Below are 19,776 nucleotides of genomic sequence, written 5' to 3' on the forward strand. Positions count from 1 at the left end.
TGTTCCAACCCRCAGCCTTGATTATGTGTAACAAATAGGCATGAGATAAGTAAAACTAATACTGTGCCAAACTGAGATAAGATGCACCAGAAGAACTTCTGAAGAAAACAGCGTAGGGATTATTCCACAAACATCTTATTTAAATATAATAAACCAGATGTTATTACTATTGCAAGTTAAATGCAAAAATATAATAAAAGGAGAGGCTGAGCAGAAACAAGGTGAGAACCATGAGGCAAGTTATAGGAATTCTCTCTGTCTTCCATCAAGGTTATGAACAAGAAACTGTATATTCCATATCTACAATAATTTGGGTTCTTACTCTGATATCTTGAAAATAAAATTTAAAAAAACACAATCTCCATATGAGAAGAATGGCTTTACTATTTACTACTGAACGTCCACCTGGAACTGCTGCTGCAATGGCTGAGTTTCCTGTAATATGAGCTGTAAGATTTCTGGTTATGACCTGCTAGTAAGTAGTTGATTATTATGGTACTATAGGTGCAGAAAAGCAGGAAAAAACATTAAATCCATTACAGCTCAGCATGTGTAAACACACAAACAGTGCTTAGCCTGGATAAGTAAGGAAATTAAGACATGGTGATATGCAGCTAGGTTGTTCAGTCTGACCTGTGGGAGAATGAAAATAAAGCAGTTGCTTAATCTGAAAATTGAGCTGCTTACCAAACTAATTAGGAAGTACACAGGTTCAAAGAGATGCTAGGTTATAGTCAGAATACTGAATATTCTYTTTCTGATAAAGATTTTTGATAAAGTTGTGACATTTATTTAAATTAATAATTATAGGTAGCCTAGGAAAGGAAGAAACTTCACCAGACAGTGAATAGCATAAACAAAAGTAGTTTAGGAGATGCCTGCAAAAATAGATAAATAAGATTACATATATATTGAAAGACAACTGCAAACTTGTGGTTTTTCTGCAAGAATTTTTCAATGACTATTCAAATACTGCATTACCAACTAATGACTGTTTAAATGGTTCTCTTTTTCTCAGTAGTCTGATTATTGCATGAGACCTACACTGATAGATTCTGAACACAGATAAGATGAATCCTGAAATTCTAAGTCTGTATTACTAGGATGGAGTGCTTTTAATCTATATAAATGTCTCTACAGCATGCAAGGAAAAAAAAAAGCAAAATAAAAAACAAACAAACAAACAAACAAAAAAACCCAGCAAATAAAAAGCTGCAACTGAATAAGGCAAACAAATCAAATAAACAGAGTCATCTCCCTTCAAAATGCCAGTGATCTATCCACAGATGGGAGACATGAACCAGCCAAAATACAATCACTTCCTCAGATTCACACACAGGGCATATAAAAAGTGGGCAAAGATTTTTGGAGGGTGAAGGGAAGAAAGTGGGAGAAAAAAAACCCGCCCAAAAAATAAAAAAAGAAGGCAAAAGCAGAAATCAATAAATAGCAAAATGGGGGGTTAGTGGTAGTGGTAGTTTTAAAACTCTGGTGGAGTTTTTTGGTGTAGTTTTTTTTGCTTGTTTGCTTGTTTTGGTTTTGTATGNTTTTTGTTTTTTTTTGTTTCGCTTGTGGGTTCCAGTTTTTTGCCATTTTCACTTGGTTTTATTCCTTGAGAATACTTCCACATACAGAGCTGTATCCTTCAACGAAGAAGATGGCAGAAAGGGTAGATCAAATGTGCAGGGGATGGAGGTCTGTCTACACACACAAGTTGTTGCTGACTGAGTTTGTCCCAGGCTGTAATCATCCTAATATCAGATCATCTGCAAGTTTAAGAACAGAGACTTGCAGATCAGCCATTCTGGAAGATTGCCTGGTGCTAACCTCGTTTCATGTGGAAATGAACCATTCTCAGTTATCTCTACATTAAGGAAATTAAAAATGTTGAGGCAAACTTAAACTGAGCTTCTCACTACTCCGAACAGACCACAGGTCAGAAAAGGCAACTCTAATTAGAAAGCAATTTTTGGCAACAGTTTGTTTAGTTACCTAAAAGAAGCCAGATCCAAGCAGTTAAGAATGGTCTCCAGGACCAGAAATATTGTTTTTTTACCAGTTATGAAAAGGTAGGTTGTTTTCCAAGCCCCCTTCAAGTTTCCAAACTTCATATGAATAGAAGAAAAGGATAAGGGTTTATTTAAAAGCATTTTACTACTGTAGACRTTTTCACTATGCACTGAAATACCTGACATAAGCAACTGAGTTTGAATCACTAATCTACAGTTTCTTCTTTGTATTGGAGGAAAAACACTTTTCTGTACAGGAGAAATGGAAAGATTCATGTTTTAAGGGAATCATTTAAAAAAAAAAAAAAAAGCTTTAATGTAACTGCTGGAAGAAAAATACAAATCGTAGCATTAGGTGGCAAAGCAGACATTCTAAAGCAATGTGTTAGTTTAATATGCAAGAATTTAAAAACAGAAAACAGGACATTAMAGGAAACATTCTGATTGATAAACTTTACCTCACATATGATGATCACTAATGATTTACTTTGAAAGGGTAGTCACTAGTTCTAGACAAACTCTAGCATATTGTGTTCAAACTAAATCATAAAAGCTACGAAATTTTAGAATCAAATGCATAAAATTCCACAGTGATATTCTGCAGGATTTCTGCAGAAATATGGGCATTTCAGTCTGCCAACAGAAGCTTGAAGAAAATTAAGAAAAATAAGAAAAGCTGTATTTTTTTTTAAAAGATATCCTGAGAAATTAAATCTAGACAGATTTTTTTTTCTGAAAGCTCCTTCATTCTCCTGGGACAAACAAAAACGCCTGCAAGGTGCTGCTCAAAGCTCATTAAATGTAACAGATGTTATTAAAACCACCTAATAAAAAAAAAAATGATAAGAAAATCACTCTGACATTTAGTTACGAACTTTCTCATGATAATGTACTCTGCAAGTGGACCCAGAGTTTTATGAGGGATGTTACTTTGCATTCATGGAAGAYCTTTCTGAAAAGCAAGTGAATGATGCTGTTTAAATATAACATATTTCATAATGCATGATACAATCCAGCATTTAATAACTTCAAGAAAACTGTCTCAGTAGAAATTCAGATTCATTATTAATTATTATGAGATTATAGTTTCATCTTTGGGCCTTCCTATATTTCCAGTGTATTTCAGTTGTTAATCATTTAGTTTCTAACATGGTTTTCAGAGYAATGTCAATTTTGCAAACCAAAAGGCAGATAAATTTAATTGCACAGACCTCACTTTCATCAAACATAAATTTTACAGGGAAGATGATAGGGCCAACAATGCACTATAATCCTGAGCAATACGCTGTGGTGTAATGAGGATGAAACTGTTGCTATTTCAGTCAAAAAAGCCTACTGAAGAAATGGTTAGAAGCACTGAACGTCTCTAATAAAAACATTGTACTAGTTCCAGAAATGCCAGTGAGAGACTCAGAAGTGGATGTTTGCTACAGGATCTAAAAAATGTAAGTAAAGTGAAAAAAGTTATAGGATGTGATGTTATTATGGGGTGTGGTCTTCTAAAGATAACAAAAATAGCAATTAATAAGAGCAAATAGTATTTCAGATTTTAAATTTTTATTCTCTTTTGTGCAGTCATGGAAAATAAATGGATAGTTACAGGGTAAATGGCTTCAAATGGAAAGGTAAAAAAAAAAAAAAAAAAATTTGATCATCGCTTATTTTGTAATTTTAAACAGGCAAAACTTGACATATTAAGTACTCACATTGTAGCAAACAGAATTAACAGTTTGGGATAGCAAATTTACTACTTTAAACCTTGACTCTTAAAGAGTTTTGTGACATCTGTGAGCAAAAATGTATCACAATTCAAAAATGCACACCCTTTTGTCATAATTACAAGTAGTTAAATCAACATCACCAGGACAGTTGTATTACACAATTGGTCTGCAAAATACAAGAAAAAATAAACCTAGGTGTGGAAATCCATTCCCAGTTCATGTTTTTCTTGTTAGTACAAAGTGTAAGCTCTCAAAACAAGGGTTTATTTTAGGTTTTCTTTTGGGAGGGGTGGGTTTTTTGGTAGGTTTTTCTGGTTTGTTTACTTGGGGTTTTGGTTTTTTGGGGGGGGGTTGGGGTTTTTTGGGTTGGTTTTTTTTGGTTGTTTGGTTTGCTTTTTATTTTTTTTCTCTTTTTTTCTTTTTCAGGTGCTCAAGATATAGAATTCAATTTGCTCAACAACCCAAGAAACACAACCATTATGCACATAATTCAATAATTAATACAGTCATACAATTTAAGCCAAATTAAATTAAGGGTTTTCTAAGAACTTTGATATGACAATTCAGAAATCTGCCATAAATAAATTTACAATTACAATAAATAAAATTTCCTTCAAATTTATCTAAATTCCTACATTTTCAATATATTACTTTTTTTTTTATTCCACAAAACATGTTTAAAATTACTGAAAAGTGGACTGTGATCTTTCATGAAAATCTTGTACACAAAKTTTAAATATACAAATTTTGAAATTAATCAATGCTTTACTTATTTTACACAAGTTGCATTTTCTGTTTGCTGAAATCCAATACTTTTATTTTTTATTCCTTTAATTGCTCATGAACACAATTAGAGTTATACAGGCAGCTCACGTTTTTTAAAGGAACCTTTATTTTTCTTTTAAAAAATTGAATTTGCCGGTTTTAGTCCCTAATATCAAAGCCTCCAATGATATTTCTAAGGATTTGGAGTGAATTTTGCAATGAAAAATTTTCTTTGGCAGTACTTGAATTTTAAGCTTACATTAATAAACAAATTCCATGCATTAAAATTGCAAATCTAAGTAAATACATCCTGACCTGGAAGAAACATGACAGCATATTTCCAAGGAAATTTTTTTAAGTTCTGTACTTACACATACAACACTGTTCTGGTGTCACCAACTTTCCCAGCATCTCCAACAGTAAGAGTATCATAGCCTCTTTCCAATTCAAACTCTTCAAATGCAAGCTTTATGACCTATTAAAATTAAATAACTCAGTTATTTCAAAACATACCCATATGTTATCTGTTTCAATCTTGAATTATTTTCCTTCCATAAAGCAAGTCATGAGGCAATAATTATTTCAGTTATTTTCATTTTATTTTTGAAAGATACCTAGAAAGAGTACAAGTGCAGAAATTTCTGTTTTTTTCTAATACTTAGGAGCAAGTCACTGCCATAATGCATTAGAGGTATCATATATTCAGATGCCAATCACCTATAACTGGTGATAAKTTTTTTTCATTAATAAAGTAAAATACCCCTGTTTTTTAAACTTTATTAGCTATATAACAATTGCATAGCTAGTACTGGAAGTATAATAAAACATTCTTATCTGTTGAATTATACAATAACAAGGTAGCATGTATGAACTATCAATCAATAAAAAGATGGAGGAAGCTGGTGCACAGAAATTCAAAAGCACAAATTTCCTTGCATAAATTACTAACATTAAACTATGATTCCACACAATGACTAGCCATGAATTGACAAGAAAATTACAAATGTATGTCTCAGAATTCTTTGAAAAGGTATTTACAAAACTGTCATTTTATAAGATAAGATAGAGAATGAAGAGAGATAGAGATTTCATAAAGAATGAAAATGGACTTAGTTTTGTATAAAGAATACTCCTAAGACAAGCCATTTTATTAGAGTTCAGTATTRGCGAATAGTTGCAGCTGACAGATATGTATATGTATATCAGGACATTGTATGTTTTTTGCTAATTTCATACAAAGGTTTCTGCAAACAGCTAGGCATGAAACTGCAGAGAGTCAGTGATTTTCAACAAAATTGCTCATTTTATCTTTATACTAACTTTTTTCAATATCCCTGGGTACCCTTTCAGATATCAGCCATTGCATGTAGCGCAGTTAATTTTTCCTCTGTTTTGTGGATAAAAACAACATTTGGGTCAGATTTGAGCTTTCAGAACAAGCCTTATTATGCTGGAGTTTTGGCAGCAACATATGAGAAAATTGTTTTCTATCCACTTAAGTTTATTGCTATGCAACCATCAAGGCAGAATTAATCTCAATCAAATTTTTGCCCAGTAAAAAAGCATCATCTGAGAAAAGCTAGTTATTTAAATTTCCTCTATATTAGAAGAGCAAGCCCACCCATGTAATTTCTGTGTGTTGGAATTGGAAAGGCCTGGTACAATGAACCCTAGAGAGGAATTTCCTCTACTAGAGTAGGTGATCTTTACATTGTACTATGTTGCTTCTCTTTGTAACCCAAAGAAAAGTCTACAGATAGACAAAATCCAGAGGCTCTCCCTCATCCACTAGGTTTGTCACCTAAAAGGAGATCAGGCTGAACCTGCCCTTCCTAAATCCCTGTTGGCTGGATCTCAGGCCTYGGTTGTCTATTGTTTCAATAATCAAAGAATTTCAGGCAATATGCTGCAGATAAAAGAATATACATTTCCATCTGCTCCTGATGTACCTTCTAGTATTCCTAGATTTTATCAGTGGTTAACTGCAAAATTTCATTATTAAATCAAGAAAAATAAAGACAAAGTAAAATTAAAAAAAATATGTAGAAGCATAAAGGAGAAGTTGTTCTTGGCAAGAAAAATAAGTCTAAGACTTTTAATGCAATTATTATTTCATTTGGAGGAGGAAACATTATAGAATATTCCATGAAAATACATGGTAATATATTATTTAAACAATACATTTGGTTATACTCCAAGTAATATATTTGGTTAGAATCAAAAGTTCCTTTACATTACAATTTAAAAACAAATGTGAATGTTCACCTCTTTAACAATAAAATAAGCTAGGAGAAAAAAAAAAAAAAAAAAAAACCCAAAACACATAATTGGATATAAACCATAAGTGACAGTTTTAAGGTTTTGGCTAAGCATATAGAAAATGTCACAAGAAACGTTCCTTTATGGGAAATATATTGTGAAAATCTATTACAGACTACTAAACAAAATCTTTGTTTCTGTCATAATTGTTATTCTATGCTAACGCACACAATCTTTTGGAAAGACCTTCAAATTGTTGAGAGTAAAGAGGTCTAACCTTTATTCCTTCAATCTGACTCATAAAAACTAAATTTTACCATGTAAACAGCAACCATCCAGTCTAATCATTGCWCTTTTCATAGTCAGTGGACAGAAAATGGCACCTTTCTGTCATAAAATACCCTGAGTTCAAAAAAACCTGTAAAGATTATGAAGTTGAGTTCTGGCCCAGTACAAGACCAAAGAGTCACACCATGTGCCTGAGACCATTGTTCAAACATTTCTTGACCTCTGTCATACTCGGTGCTGTGACCACTGCCTGGGGAGCCTGTTCAGTGCCCAAACACCCTCTGGGTGAAAATCCTTTTGCTAATATCCAACCTAAACCTGCCCTGACACAACTTCATACCATTCCCTTAGGTATAAGGTTTGAATAATATCCCATTATACCACAATATATAATGTGTGGTTAAATAATATTGATTTACATACGGAGGGAGGGGAAAAAGAAACAAAACAGCTCTGAGGTGCTTATCCAGATTCAATTTTGTTTTGCAATTAAAAAATTCCAGTAATGCTAATTTGATCATCACCATTACATATGCTTAATATGAACTGACTAAATGAAGGAAGGAATTAATTTTCATTTAGAAAAACTGGAAACACAAAAATTGCTTCCAAACATATTATAGTTATTTCTGGATGATCAGTTACATTCTTCTTACAGAAGAATGATCCTATTTGCTTTCTGAAAGGTATGAGACAAAATTCCCTTACAAGCAATTCAGAATGATTACTTCTTGTTAGATAAATAGACTGTGAAAACAAGAAAAAGCTTAAAAATATGAGACACCTAAGGAGGTACCTATATGAAAGCGCTGCAAGTGAATTTCCTGTCATAATTACTTTTGCATTTGAAACATTTTCCTTTATCCTAGATACGCCCATAGTTTATATTTCTTCTGGTATAAATGCTATTCAAGCAATGGATAAGGGAAGCACCAGAGATATAAGAAATGCCTGTAATGGGCATTCTGGCTGGAAGAAGCAATGGGGCACATGGCAATGCTACATCTCCAAGGTGTGCATGTTCTTTTCACTACTAAGTCATCCTATTTTATTATTACTGATACATGTTAGAAATGTATGCATTCAGTAGAATAAATCGAAAGTAAAATGTAAGAGTGAATTTTGTTTTAAGATGCAAGAAGACATGGGAGCTCCAGATGTCTGCTATATTTACAAGGAGATCTAGCAACCAATTTCAAAAGAGAACAAATGTACCAACCAAAACACGCCTTATCTTCCCCCCTCCCCAAAAAAACAAAACAAAAAAAAAAAAAAAAAAAAAAAAAAAAAAAAAAAACAAAAAAAAAACAAAAAACAAACCAACCCCAGGGTCTACTTGAAGGAATGTTTCTTACACATGAGAAAATGCAGTGAGACAATTTGTTGCTTGGATAAAAGTAAAGCACCATACATTAAGATCAGGGAAATAGTCCTGAGCATCCATGATTAGAAAATTTAAAATAATAAATAGAAAATGTGTTAGTTATAAAGGCTTTTTATGAAACCTGTTTGCAGCTGTTATAGGTTATTTCATTTCATTGACATAATAGCTTCAAATGTAACAGTATTTTCCTACTTTGCATCTTCTCTCTGCTGCAATGGTAAAAATTGAAAATAATATGAATATTCACTTTTTTTTTTTTTTTTTTTTTTTTTTTACTCTGTCATTTCTTTTATGGACTTCTCACACTTAAAAGGATTCAAAAGCAAAAGAAAGGACTGCTACAGACATGAACATGGAAATATTGCTACAGTCACTCAAATTCCTAAATACATTTTTTTTTTTTAATTTCTAGAAAAATGGAGCCAGATGCTTCAACTAGACTTTTAGACCAAGGTTTGGAGCATCTATTTCACTTAAAGAACAACATAATATGGAAGAAATGTCAAAAGGTGTTACCAGTATTAGAGAACACATTCATGAATCCAGTATTCTTAACACTTTCAAAACTGTGCTCTTTCCCTAGCACACCCCTCCTATAGTGATATCTCTTAAAGTTTCAAGAGATTATTCAATTATGAGAGAGAGATATGCAATTATGGCCAAAATCCAGAGGAAGAGGAAACATAAGATACTGGCTACAAATAATAATAAAACTAGGTATCTCTTATGCACACGTTTTCTGGATGATTGATTGTGAAAGATGGCATGACTTTTCATATTCCTTTATAAATCAAGTTATTTATTTTTCCTCAAAGCCCTTAAGAAAGGTAAACCATTTATCTCAGCAGTATTATTCATAATTTGGCATAGGTACAGCTGCAATTAATAAGATGGAAAATGAATAACTCATAACTCCCAGACTGAAACAGGCTCCAACCAGACAAAATAAACTTTATGCCAAATAGAAGGGCCTGTGCTGTAAAATTTTAATTCCTCTAGTTTTTGTTGAATGACTGCAATTTATTGAAAACACTTGGATTATTCTGTTGATTATTTTAATGAAATGTTGAAGGCTTTTGGTAGTACCATTAACCAAGAATTGCAGTTACTTAAAAAGCAATTATAAAAAGAAATTTGCTTAATTCTCAATATTGAAATTTTAATTTATAATCCTCATTCTCAGGAATTTTTCCTTTTAGCCCCCACTACTGACTTGAAAATGAACCTAATAACCACACCTTTTAGAAATTAAATAAAGAAGGAAATAACAGTAATAATATATAATAGTAATAAAAGTGATGATGCTTTTTTTTTGTTTGTTTGTTTGTTTGTTTTTTGTTTTTTGTTTTTTTTTTAAGAGGGGGAAAAATAACAAAATCACCAAAAAAATAGTAAAAAATCCAATAGTTTGTTTTCTAATGACTACCAGGTGACTGCCCCATGCCTGGAACATAGAGAAGTAAACACAGATTGTTTTTCCCCTCCGCTTTTCTTTCTGCAGATTGTCAAAGGTAACATAGATAACTTCAAATGTACTTGCCATCTCCAACATAGCCCATCCTCAAGTTAATTAAGACCAAATAATTTAAGATCTTCAGAAGAAAATAGTAAGAACAATCTTAAGAAAAATCAGTTCATTTTGCTTATATAGTAAAAGTTAACAAGTGATCTGACACTAATCTTACACTCCTCTAAAAAGGAAGAGCTTTTTGATGATGTATATAGATAAAAAGAACAGACATAGAGKGGCTGGAAGCTAAAATTATATAAAAAAATAGAATTAACTGCAAGAATGAGAGTAATAGCATTCTTAATACTATGAAGTGCCATTTTTAGTGGGAGCTGTCGATTATGTAAAATAGATCTATAACTAATCATGCAAAATAGATCTATAACTATTCATGTATTTAAGGAATTTAAATACATCCACAGTAAGGGAATGTGCACATTATTAAGCACAGTTTTGTTTCTTCTGTAGACAGTCATAAAAAAAAAAAAAATCCCATAATGATGATTTCAGAGTTAACAGAGCTGCCACAATCTGTTACTCAGTCAGAGAAGCAGCTTGTTGCCAAGTTAGATTTTAATCTTCAGCTATAGTGCCTAAACTTCATGTCAAATTTCACTCAACCATCTTAACCATCAAAATATTTTCCTTCTTTTTTTCAGTTTGTTTGATATGTATACAAGTATGTTGCCATTTCTAAATACACAGAATAGTATACAGCATTAAAATTTAAATTTTAAGTCAAATACCAAAGCTCAATGAATGTTTACATTTATGTGAGCCATACTTTTAATGAATTATCTATCAACTTGATTTAGGTTTGAAAGATAAAATTAAAACAATAAAAAGCAGAATCACAAGAGGAGATAATTATTCATATGYTCACACTAGAAGTTTGAAATTTATCACTTTTGGACAATTTTAGACAACGCTCTGATATAGTAGGATGATCTATTTCTCATTTTCTGCCAAAGCAAAATGCCAAATATATGGCTTTCATTTTTGCTCCTGCTGCTGCTCCAACTGTCAGTAGGAAACAAATATGGAAATATAAGCTTTTAAAAAAACACCAGGTCTTTTTTTTTTAACTGAACAATGGAAAAGAAGGCAAAACCCCCACGTATCTATTACTGCATTTACTTGCTATTCATAAAAAAACAATTCCAACTGTGCTTATTGTATCTTTGGAATTTTTTTTTTTCAAAATATTTTCAAGAAATACTTTTAGGTTTGTTGTTTAAAACAAGGTCTGAAAATACAGTTCTTTAAATTTGAAAATGAAAAGCTCCAGCTGCCAGTTGTTAAAAACAAATTACATATAAACTAAGAGCACATGAATTACCAGATGAGAACTCTGACTTAAAAAAAGCTGAGAATATCACTTATTAAATGAGCACAACAACCTTTTTKTTTAAGATTTTTAAACAGGAGAAATATGTCTAGTTAATCCCATTTGACCAAAGTGCTAAATTTCAGTTCTGTTATTGTGTAGTCCTTGTAAATTACTTATTTATCATAAATGAGCATAATTCCTCAAGAGTTTTTGACACTTYAGCTCTTACTTAAACTTCATGAACCAAATAAGACGAATAGCCAAATTTCAGAAAGTTAAAAAAAAAMCAAAAACCAAAACCAAAAAAACGAATGAATTCTAGGCATCCCAACTCAAAAATCATTGTACAATATTCACTAAGGGAATTCAAACACCTTTGTAAAGACGTGGCCTAGTGGAATATCCTGGAGATAAAAGTATCAAAATAGCAAAGCAGATTTGCATTTATGACCTTAAACAAAAAAATACATCTATACATACAAGTTGTTTTTTTGTTTTTTTATATACATGATGCAAATAAGGGAACTATGGCTGAATGTATATCCCTGTAATAAAAATGCAGTAATATTTCATGAACATTGCATTGTCAGGACACTAAGTTTTTGCACATATCTGGACAGGTTTAAGAGGATGCTATACACTACAAAGTTTAAATTTATTGAGGTTAACTTCATTCTGAATAAAAAGATGCAAATAACTTTTCCCTGTGTTTGCATTATGATAACAAGAATTTGTAAATTATGACATTTTGGCATTCATATTACAGATTAACTTAAACTAACTCTGAAAGCTGCATCTTCTCCATAGCTTTACTTCCTGCTGTATCTTTTAAAGATACAGCTACATGCCTTGTTGGCCCAAGTGCATTTTTGAAATAAAAAGCAAATTGTTTTCTGAATACTTCCCTGTTTTACTATTTTTGTAAACCAAATTTCAATTCAACCTGCAGTCTAGGAAGTAATAAGAATCTTAGCATGTGACACCAAGCTTTCTAATTTACAATTACACTTTTACATGAAAAAATAAAAAGCAAAGGAGCCATAAACTGCAGCCCACAGGAAGGACCCATATTCAATCAGTTTATGAATGACTGCTATCCCAAAAAAGGGACCCTGCAACAGAGCAGAGAACAAGTGTGAAGAAGGAGGGGCAGAGAGGAGCTGTTAATGAATTGACTGCAGCCCACATTCCCCACACYCCGTCACAATTCAGTTAGGAAGGATGTAAAAGAGTTACACTTGAGAAAAAGTTTTTGTTGTTGTTTTTCACTATCCTACTGTTAATTGTCTTAATCTTCCCCAAGATGAGTCTCCTTTGYCTAACTGGAGAGCAATCTCCCTGTCCTAATCTGGACTCACAAGCTTTTTCATCTTATTTTCTCCCTCTGTTCTGATGAGTGGGGAACAAGAAAGCAGCTTGCTGGGCACCTGGCAGCCAGACAAGATCAACCCACCACAGCTATATAGGAGAATTGAAACATTAAAATTATTTCCAATAAAATCATTTATTAAGATATTTGAATTTAGCTATAGCAAATATTAATCTTCTGTTAGTGATCATGGCTAAAAAGAAAATCCTTTCTACCAAAAGCCATAAAAATGATAGTAATGACAGCACATACGTTTTGAATCTTGTTCAGCAATGCTTCTCGTGATTTAAATTTCCAAAAATAAAAAGCACAACACAAAAATTTAATTACATATTTAATCTTGAATATTTAATTATATATTTAATTACATATTTAATCAGTGATAATGAATATATTTATTTTCATCCTGTGCCACGAGGTTTGTATGTGTTACGAGAAAGTGGTAAATATGATTGACTTTAAATGATTACAGGCCTGATTCCTATATATATATAAGTCTACCTTGACTTTATATCTTTGCATCTGCAAGCACTTGAGTAGAGCTGTTCTTGACCAATACTGTTCTTGATCTGATAAAAAATATACTAGAATCAGTGAAGAATAGCCCTGGTCTTTAGCATCAAAACATATGGCAATCTGCTCAAATATGCRGGCAACAGGGCCCCATAAGAACACATTTGGGCCAAAATCATAACTTGGGTCTAATTCAAACTATAAATGGGTAAATAGAACAGTTTCTGTCAGTTTGTTAAGACATCATCTGTAATGAATATTCAATGAGGAGATTATGTAAAAATGCTATTAAAATGTAAAGAGAATAGTTAATGATAGGTGCCCTTTTCCCTCTGCTCTCTTATATGACTTACTTTTAAATCAGTGTAAAACATATAAATAATTTACTCCTGGAAAAAAAAACAAACTCAATAGCAAAATATGCTGTCAATAAAATGGTAGGAAAAGATGGAAGACTATCTTTAAAGATGCATTTTGAAGCCTTTTGGACCAGTTTTAAATATTAGTTTGCTTCCAAAGATGTGTGCTCATTTACTGTCTTGTAGAAATTCTTATCGACAAATAAACATGGACGTATATTGGCTAGAAAATTTAATACAATGTAAATCATGTTTCAGACAAGCTGGGCCAGTGACCAAATAAAGTAGTTCTGAGATATAAGAACAATTCAAATTTTACTTGCATGACAATGAAACTTGCCAACCAAAAAGCCTTAGGYGGAGTTATATGCTTCCCTTTTTCCTTTTTTAATTAATTAAAAGCCCAGTGTTCTGATGCTCCTACAATTACTTCTTTTGTTTTKATAAAAAAGTATAAGCATTGCATGCATTTATGATATTTTGCATAAATTTCGATGCAGCCATTATATTTTATCTCACACAGATGGAGAATGAGACTTTGCAATGCAGTTTAAGGGGCTGGGGGAAGCATTTTGATAAATCATGTTCAGGTTTTTCATAAAACTGATCTATTTTGAGCAACAATAATAGCATTGTATCAAAGAGCTTGAAAAAAAACATGATAAAATCATGTCTTAGAACTTTAGAATAAAAACAAATCATAAAATATCCCTGAATGTTAAACTACTTTTTAGTATTTGACCCAGAAATGGTATTAAGTCTTTAAAACCTGGAATGAAAACAAAAAATATAATTTCATCAAGATTAAAAAAAAAAAAAAAAAAAAAAAAAAAGTGGAATAAATCTGAAACAGGTAAGACAAGTATATATAATTTAGGATATTACCTTTTTTGTTGGCTGTGTTTTGTTTGGGAGTTGATTTGGTTTTATGTTGGCCAAAATTCAATCTAAAGCATATTTCAAGATGTTGTAGAGCCCATTACTACTTTTTTTTTGTGACATATACTATTAGTTCAGAATGGGTTCCTTGATTTCCTATGAAATTTTTTATGATTGTGTACTGCTAAAGACATCAGAGGTAAGATAAGGTATTGGAGTGTGGTGATAACATTCGGTGGCAATAACCCCAATATCCAATAATCATGTAGCCTTCACAATCAGGTGAGAAGAATTTTGTGGCCTTAAAAACCTTGAAAKATTAAATTCCAAGTTGGATTTAYCCCTTGCACACAATGAACTTGACTYGCCTTTARCAAGTRAGTCTTTGACATTGAGAACAGAAAACATGTAAAATGACAGTCAGATAATCCTACTGGCAAAACAAATCTGCAGTATTTTTTATCTACAACCTTTTATTTGCAATTGTGACATGATTTATCCTGTCCAAAGCTATAACYAATGAGACACAAATAATATGCTATGCATAAATTAAGTGAAATCAAATAAATATTGATAATATTTACCGTTGTTTTTAACTGGAAACCAAAACTTTGAGTGATTAACTCCAAATATCCTTCTTCCTTCTTTTTATTATTTTTCATGGTAGTTACAGACAGAGCTTTTAAGCCAGTCAGGGGAAAGTATATTATTTCCATCCCCCTTTTAAATACTCTATAAAGAACTCTATCGTTCATAATAGCTTTGTTTACTGCGTAGTACAGCATGTTCTAATTATCACCTCTGCCTCACTAACCATACGGTTTATATTCTCATACTCATCAGTTATTTTTATGCCCCCTGCAGAAATGAAGAGAACATTAATAAGAATAATTTTTTCAGGATATCATTTTGGGTAAAATTATGAGAAATAATGTACTAAAGCACAGAGACTTAGCCTTGCTTTAAAATCTCCCAGGAATAATTGAATAATTTGCCTTTCATTTCTTTCTTTCTTTCTTTCTTTCTTTCTTTCTTTCTTTCTTTCTTTCTTTCTTTCTTTCTTTCTTTCTTTCTTTCTTTCTTTCTTTCTTTCTTTNTAGGATAGGATAGGATAGGATAGGATAGGATAGGATAGGATAGGATAGGATAGGATAGGATAGGATAGGATAGGATAGGATAGGATAGGATAGGAGCATAATGGGGTAGGATAGGGTAGAATAAGATAGTGTAGATTAGGGTACAGTAGAAGAGATAAAGGTAGAATAGAATAGAATAGAATAGAATAGAATAGAATAGAATAGAATAGAATAGAATAGAATAGAACATTTCAGCAGAAAAATATCTACAATAATCATCTTGTCCAGCTGCCTAAGCACTTCAGGACTGTCCTAAAGTTAACATATTATTGAGGGCATTTTTTCAAACTGTCTTAAACACCGACAGTCTTGGGGCATATTCTAGGACTACACTAGGAAGTCCATTCCACTGTTTCACCACTCTCTTGGTAAAGAAATGCTACCTAATGTCCAGACTAAACCTCCCCTGGCACAGTTTTGAACCATTCCCACATGTCCTACCCTTGAATCCCAAGGAGAAGAGCTAAGCATCTTCCTCTCAACTTCCCCTCCTGAGGGAAGGACACTCTATAAATGAACTTGAGTATTTAAGACTCCAGGCACAATTACCTATGCACCCTTAAAGAAAAATATGAAAGGGGATAGGCTCTGTAATAATGTTAGGAAGAAGATATTTGTTTAACATTATATCAGGCTGTATAAGTTGCTTTATAGTGAAACAATCTTAGTGATTATAATTTTGAAAATTAGAACTGTAAAATTAATGAGGATTTTATATAATTATGCTTTCTTTCCTCATTAAATATGTATTTTAAGTACAAATTAAACAAAATTGCTTCAATATGTGAAGCAAAGGGCTGTCTCCACCATATAAACTTTCTTTCTACAAAAATATTTGAAATGTTCTATGAATCAAAGTGATAAAGAGCAAGCCAAAAGATGTTTAGATCTTCTGATGTTTCATTCACATGCCCTCAATTACAAATAATCTTTCACTTATTTATTTCCCTGTCACAAAATGTTTTATATTCATAGTGCATAATTTTGTTATTACTTCAGTYACATGAAATCACAGAACTTTACAAAACAAAATTAAAAGCAAAACTATGAACTTGGATGTACCCCAACATACTTAAAAATCCAAACAAATAAAGAAATCAGTCACAGCCACCTGAAAAACTGTAAGTCATGCAATCATATAGTACCCAAGTTTGGTGCTATGGTGTGTGACATTATGTAAAATTTCAATAATTAAATATCTGTCTTCTCCACTCCAGGTGCTGGAAAAAAAATTAAACAATTTAAACAATCATGTTGGCCTGTAACAAAACTAGAAAGAAAATCCATTTGCCTGAGACTGATTCTGTGGGATCTGCAAATTTTTCTTTCAGAATTTCATGCGATGATGAAAGGAGATTTGATTACAGCACTGGGCTTCCCACATTCTTCTAATCATTTCAACATCTCASAGGTTTTTTATGACTGAAATTTGACACTGACTGCAGCAAAAGGAATGACAGTTTCCTGGTCTGCTCAGGATCCATCAGCTGTTGATGCAAAATACAGATCATCTACATCCTGGAAGAGACTGACACTCAGATGAGCTGAAATGGAAACATGGTTAAATTCATGACAGYCACTTAAGGCACAGATGATTGGAGGCCTGTTAAAACATGCAACTGTAGATGAAAAGATGTAAAACTGGCATCCATCTAACCCATTGTAGACACATATTTGGATTTTGTGTATGACTGATAAAGCATTGAAAAACATCTGCTCATTCCCACTGGGCTCTGTGCTCCCTTGGACCAACTGTGTCAGTGCTCACTTGAGGTATGGACACTGAAAGTGTATTATTAAATGCAACAGATTTTCAGATACACATAGCAGAAAGCAATTTTGGACTTCAGAATATAACTAATTAGTATCACCAAACACAATCATTTTGCCTACCTGTGCAAATAAAAAATCCCAGCTAGCCCATATACTAACACATGGTCAAATAATAGAGACAGACRAATATGTATAACATCCTCATTAGGTTTGGGGGGGTTGTTAATTTTTTACAATACAATGAACATTCCAAAATATTTTTTACAGACTYGTTTCTAAGAAATAAATATTTTCTGTCATCCTTTAGCTGAGACATACAAAAYCTTACACCCATTTAATACATATTGTGAGAGAAGCAAATATCATTAAACCAGTCATTTATTTATACTGTGGATGTTTTCTCATATGCACAATATGTTTAAATATACCTGCATACTAATATGCCTCAATACACCCAACACCACTAGAATGGTGTTTCTCTGAGAGTAACTCTCCATTACAAAACATGTCACTGCTCTACCCTGGTTCTTGCAACCAGATAGCTCYGTAATGCAGTATTGCCATTCCTAAYAACAAGCCACATTTGCACCAAATTTTCAAGACCTCAGGATTGGTGGTTGTTAGGTTTTCCCTGTCTGGACTTGTGGGGATTTGCAGCTTTGTTTTATTTCATTTTWATTACAGTGATTTCTCTTATCGACCAGGTCTCTATGGTTGGTTTAATTTTATCTTTGCAAAGTACAGCCGTAATGGTATACAGATACCTATAGCAAGCTGTTATTCCATTAGAATGAAATATTTATGACTTTTACAAGAGCTCAAYTCCACAGCTATAAACCACTCACCATAGGTCAAGAAATGAGCTGACAAAAAGGCTCTGGGAGTAACAGAGAAAAAAAAAAAAATCTAATACACATAAAATATACATATATAGTAAATAACAAGACTTCTGTATGCACTATTCTTTTTCTCTAATAATTAGAGGTATACTAATATTTTTTCTTCAATTTAGCTGTTAAGATCTCTATTATACTAACAATTTTTGCCTTKTGTACTTTCTCTTTGCCCATGAACAAGATTTAATTTTTTTTTTGCTGACTCATCATTTTGCAATCAGGAGTCCTAAAAATAATGGCAGATACAGCCTTAGCCAATTAAATTTTACTCTATTTCCATAATATATATGGCTTAACCTTTACTGTCATTTCCATATGATTRATGGTGATGATTACTTTCATTTCTACAACTGAACAAATTCACAATCTTCTATAAATAGCAGTATTTCCAACATCTGGCTACCATCCTTATAGTAAACCCCTTGTTCTAGGGGTCTGCTCTACATATTTGAAACACAGCTAGAAAATTCATTCTCTAATCTGATGTGAGAAGCTGTAAATTGCCTTTTGTCTCCAAAATCTGTCTGTCATTTAGTCATAAAATTGTTTTTCCTCTTTCCTATGTCTTAACAAAGACACAGTTGGGTCTACCTTTTAAAAAGCTTAATCCAAACAATACTCTTCGAATTTCATTTGTATGTATTTCCTTGGCACTTATTGAAAGGCTTATCACTGCTTTCCCTTTATTCCTTTAAATATTATTTTTAATGATTAGTCTACTTATTTCTAATTTGTAAAGACTTTAGGCATTTAAAATATACTTGTATCATGTCCTAAACAACTATTAAAAACAAAAAGCATTTCTAAAAGACTTCTTTTGGCTACTTTGTTTCAGATCTTAAATTTTCTTTTTCTCTTTCCTGCACCTCACCTGGACATTGCTCCCATGAAAAAAAAAAAAAAATTATTTGCATTACTGCATGTAAACTGGCAATGCCTGTTTCAGTGAATACAGCTACATGTGAGATGCAGTTTGGTTAAGAAGATACTAGTTAAAAGGTTTAAATTATTAAAATATCATTATTTTGTGTTTAAAGTTTAGCTGGAGATAGAGCACACTGATGGTTTCAGTCACAATGGTTATTAGCTCTGAACCAGTCCAACTTTTCGGTGAGCTAAGATATAACTGATTAGTTAACTGCTGATTCTTCAGAAAAAAATAAACCAAAACATAAATATTTAATGACTGTTAGAGGGATTTTTAAATTCTATTTGAAGTGTTTTTAACTTCAGGTTTTAAAGATGCACAGAGTCTTCAACATATTTTCAACTGCATTTTAATATTTAAGTTTCTACACTGGGAAGGAATGCGAGTACACTGTAGACAGGTTTAGAAAACAAAGTGATCTTGAAAAAGTGGAGAGATTGCCTTCCCAGAAAAATGAAAAAAAAATGAAGAGCAAAAGAAATGTGTCATTAAATAGGACATTACATTTTGAAAGGTGTAATGTGCTGCTCAGTTACAGAATGAGTGACAGYTAGGCAGGTAAACGCTCTCTAGAAGAGGATCTGGATGTCAAAACAGAGCAGTAGCTGAACACAAATCATCAGTCACCTCTCTGAAAAAGTCAGACATCTTAAAAGA

General features: G+C 32.4%; 1 protein-coding gene across 1 annotated transcript in view; it reads right to left on the reverse strand.

Annotated features, from left to right (window-relative positions):
- The window catches only part of CSMD1 (CUB and Sushi multiple domains 1), a gene marked incomplete at its 5' end in the record, with an annotated part of 494,218 nt that overhangs the window by 258,292 nt on the left and 216,150 nt on the right, over positions 1-19,776 (reverse strand). The window contains one exon of the mRNA XM_057371364.1: positions 4,867-4,970. Coding sequence (XP_057227347.1) covers positions 4,867-4,970 — 104 coding nt within the window. The remainder of the gene's footprint in view (positions 1-4,866; positions 4,971-19,776) is intronic.

The sequence above is a fragment of the Malurus melanocephalus genome, unplaced genomic scaffold (genome assembly GCF_030028575.1).
Source record: "Malurus melanocephalus ecotype Western Australia unplaced genomic scaffold, MMel_1.1 scaffold_6, whole genome shotgun sequence".
Lineage (NCBI taxonomy): Eukaryota > Metazoa > Chordata > Aves > Passeriformes > Maluridae > Malurus > Malurus melanocephalus.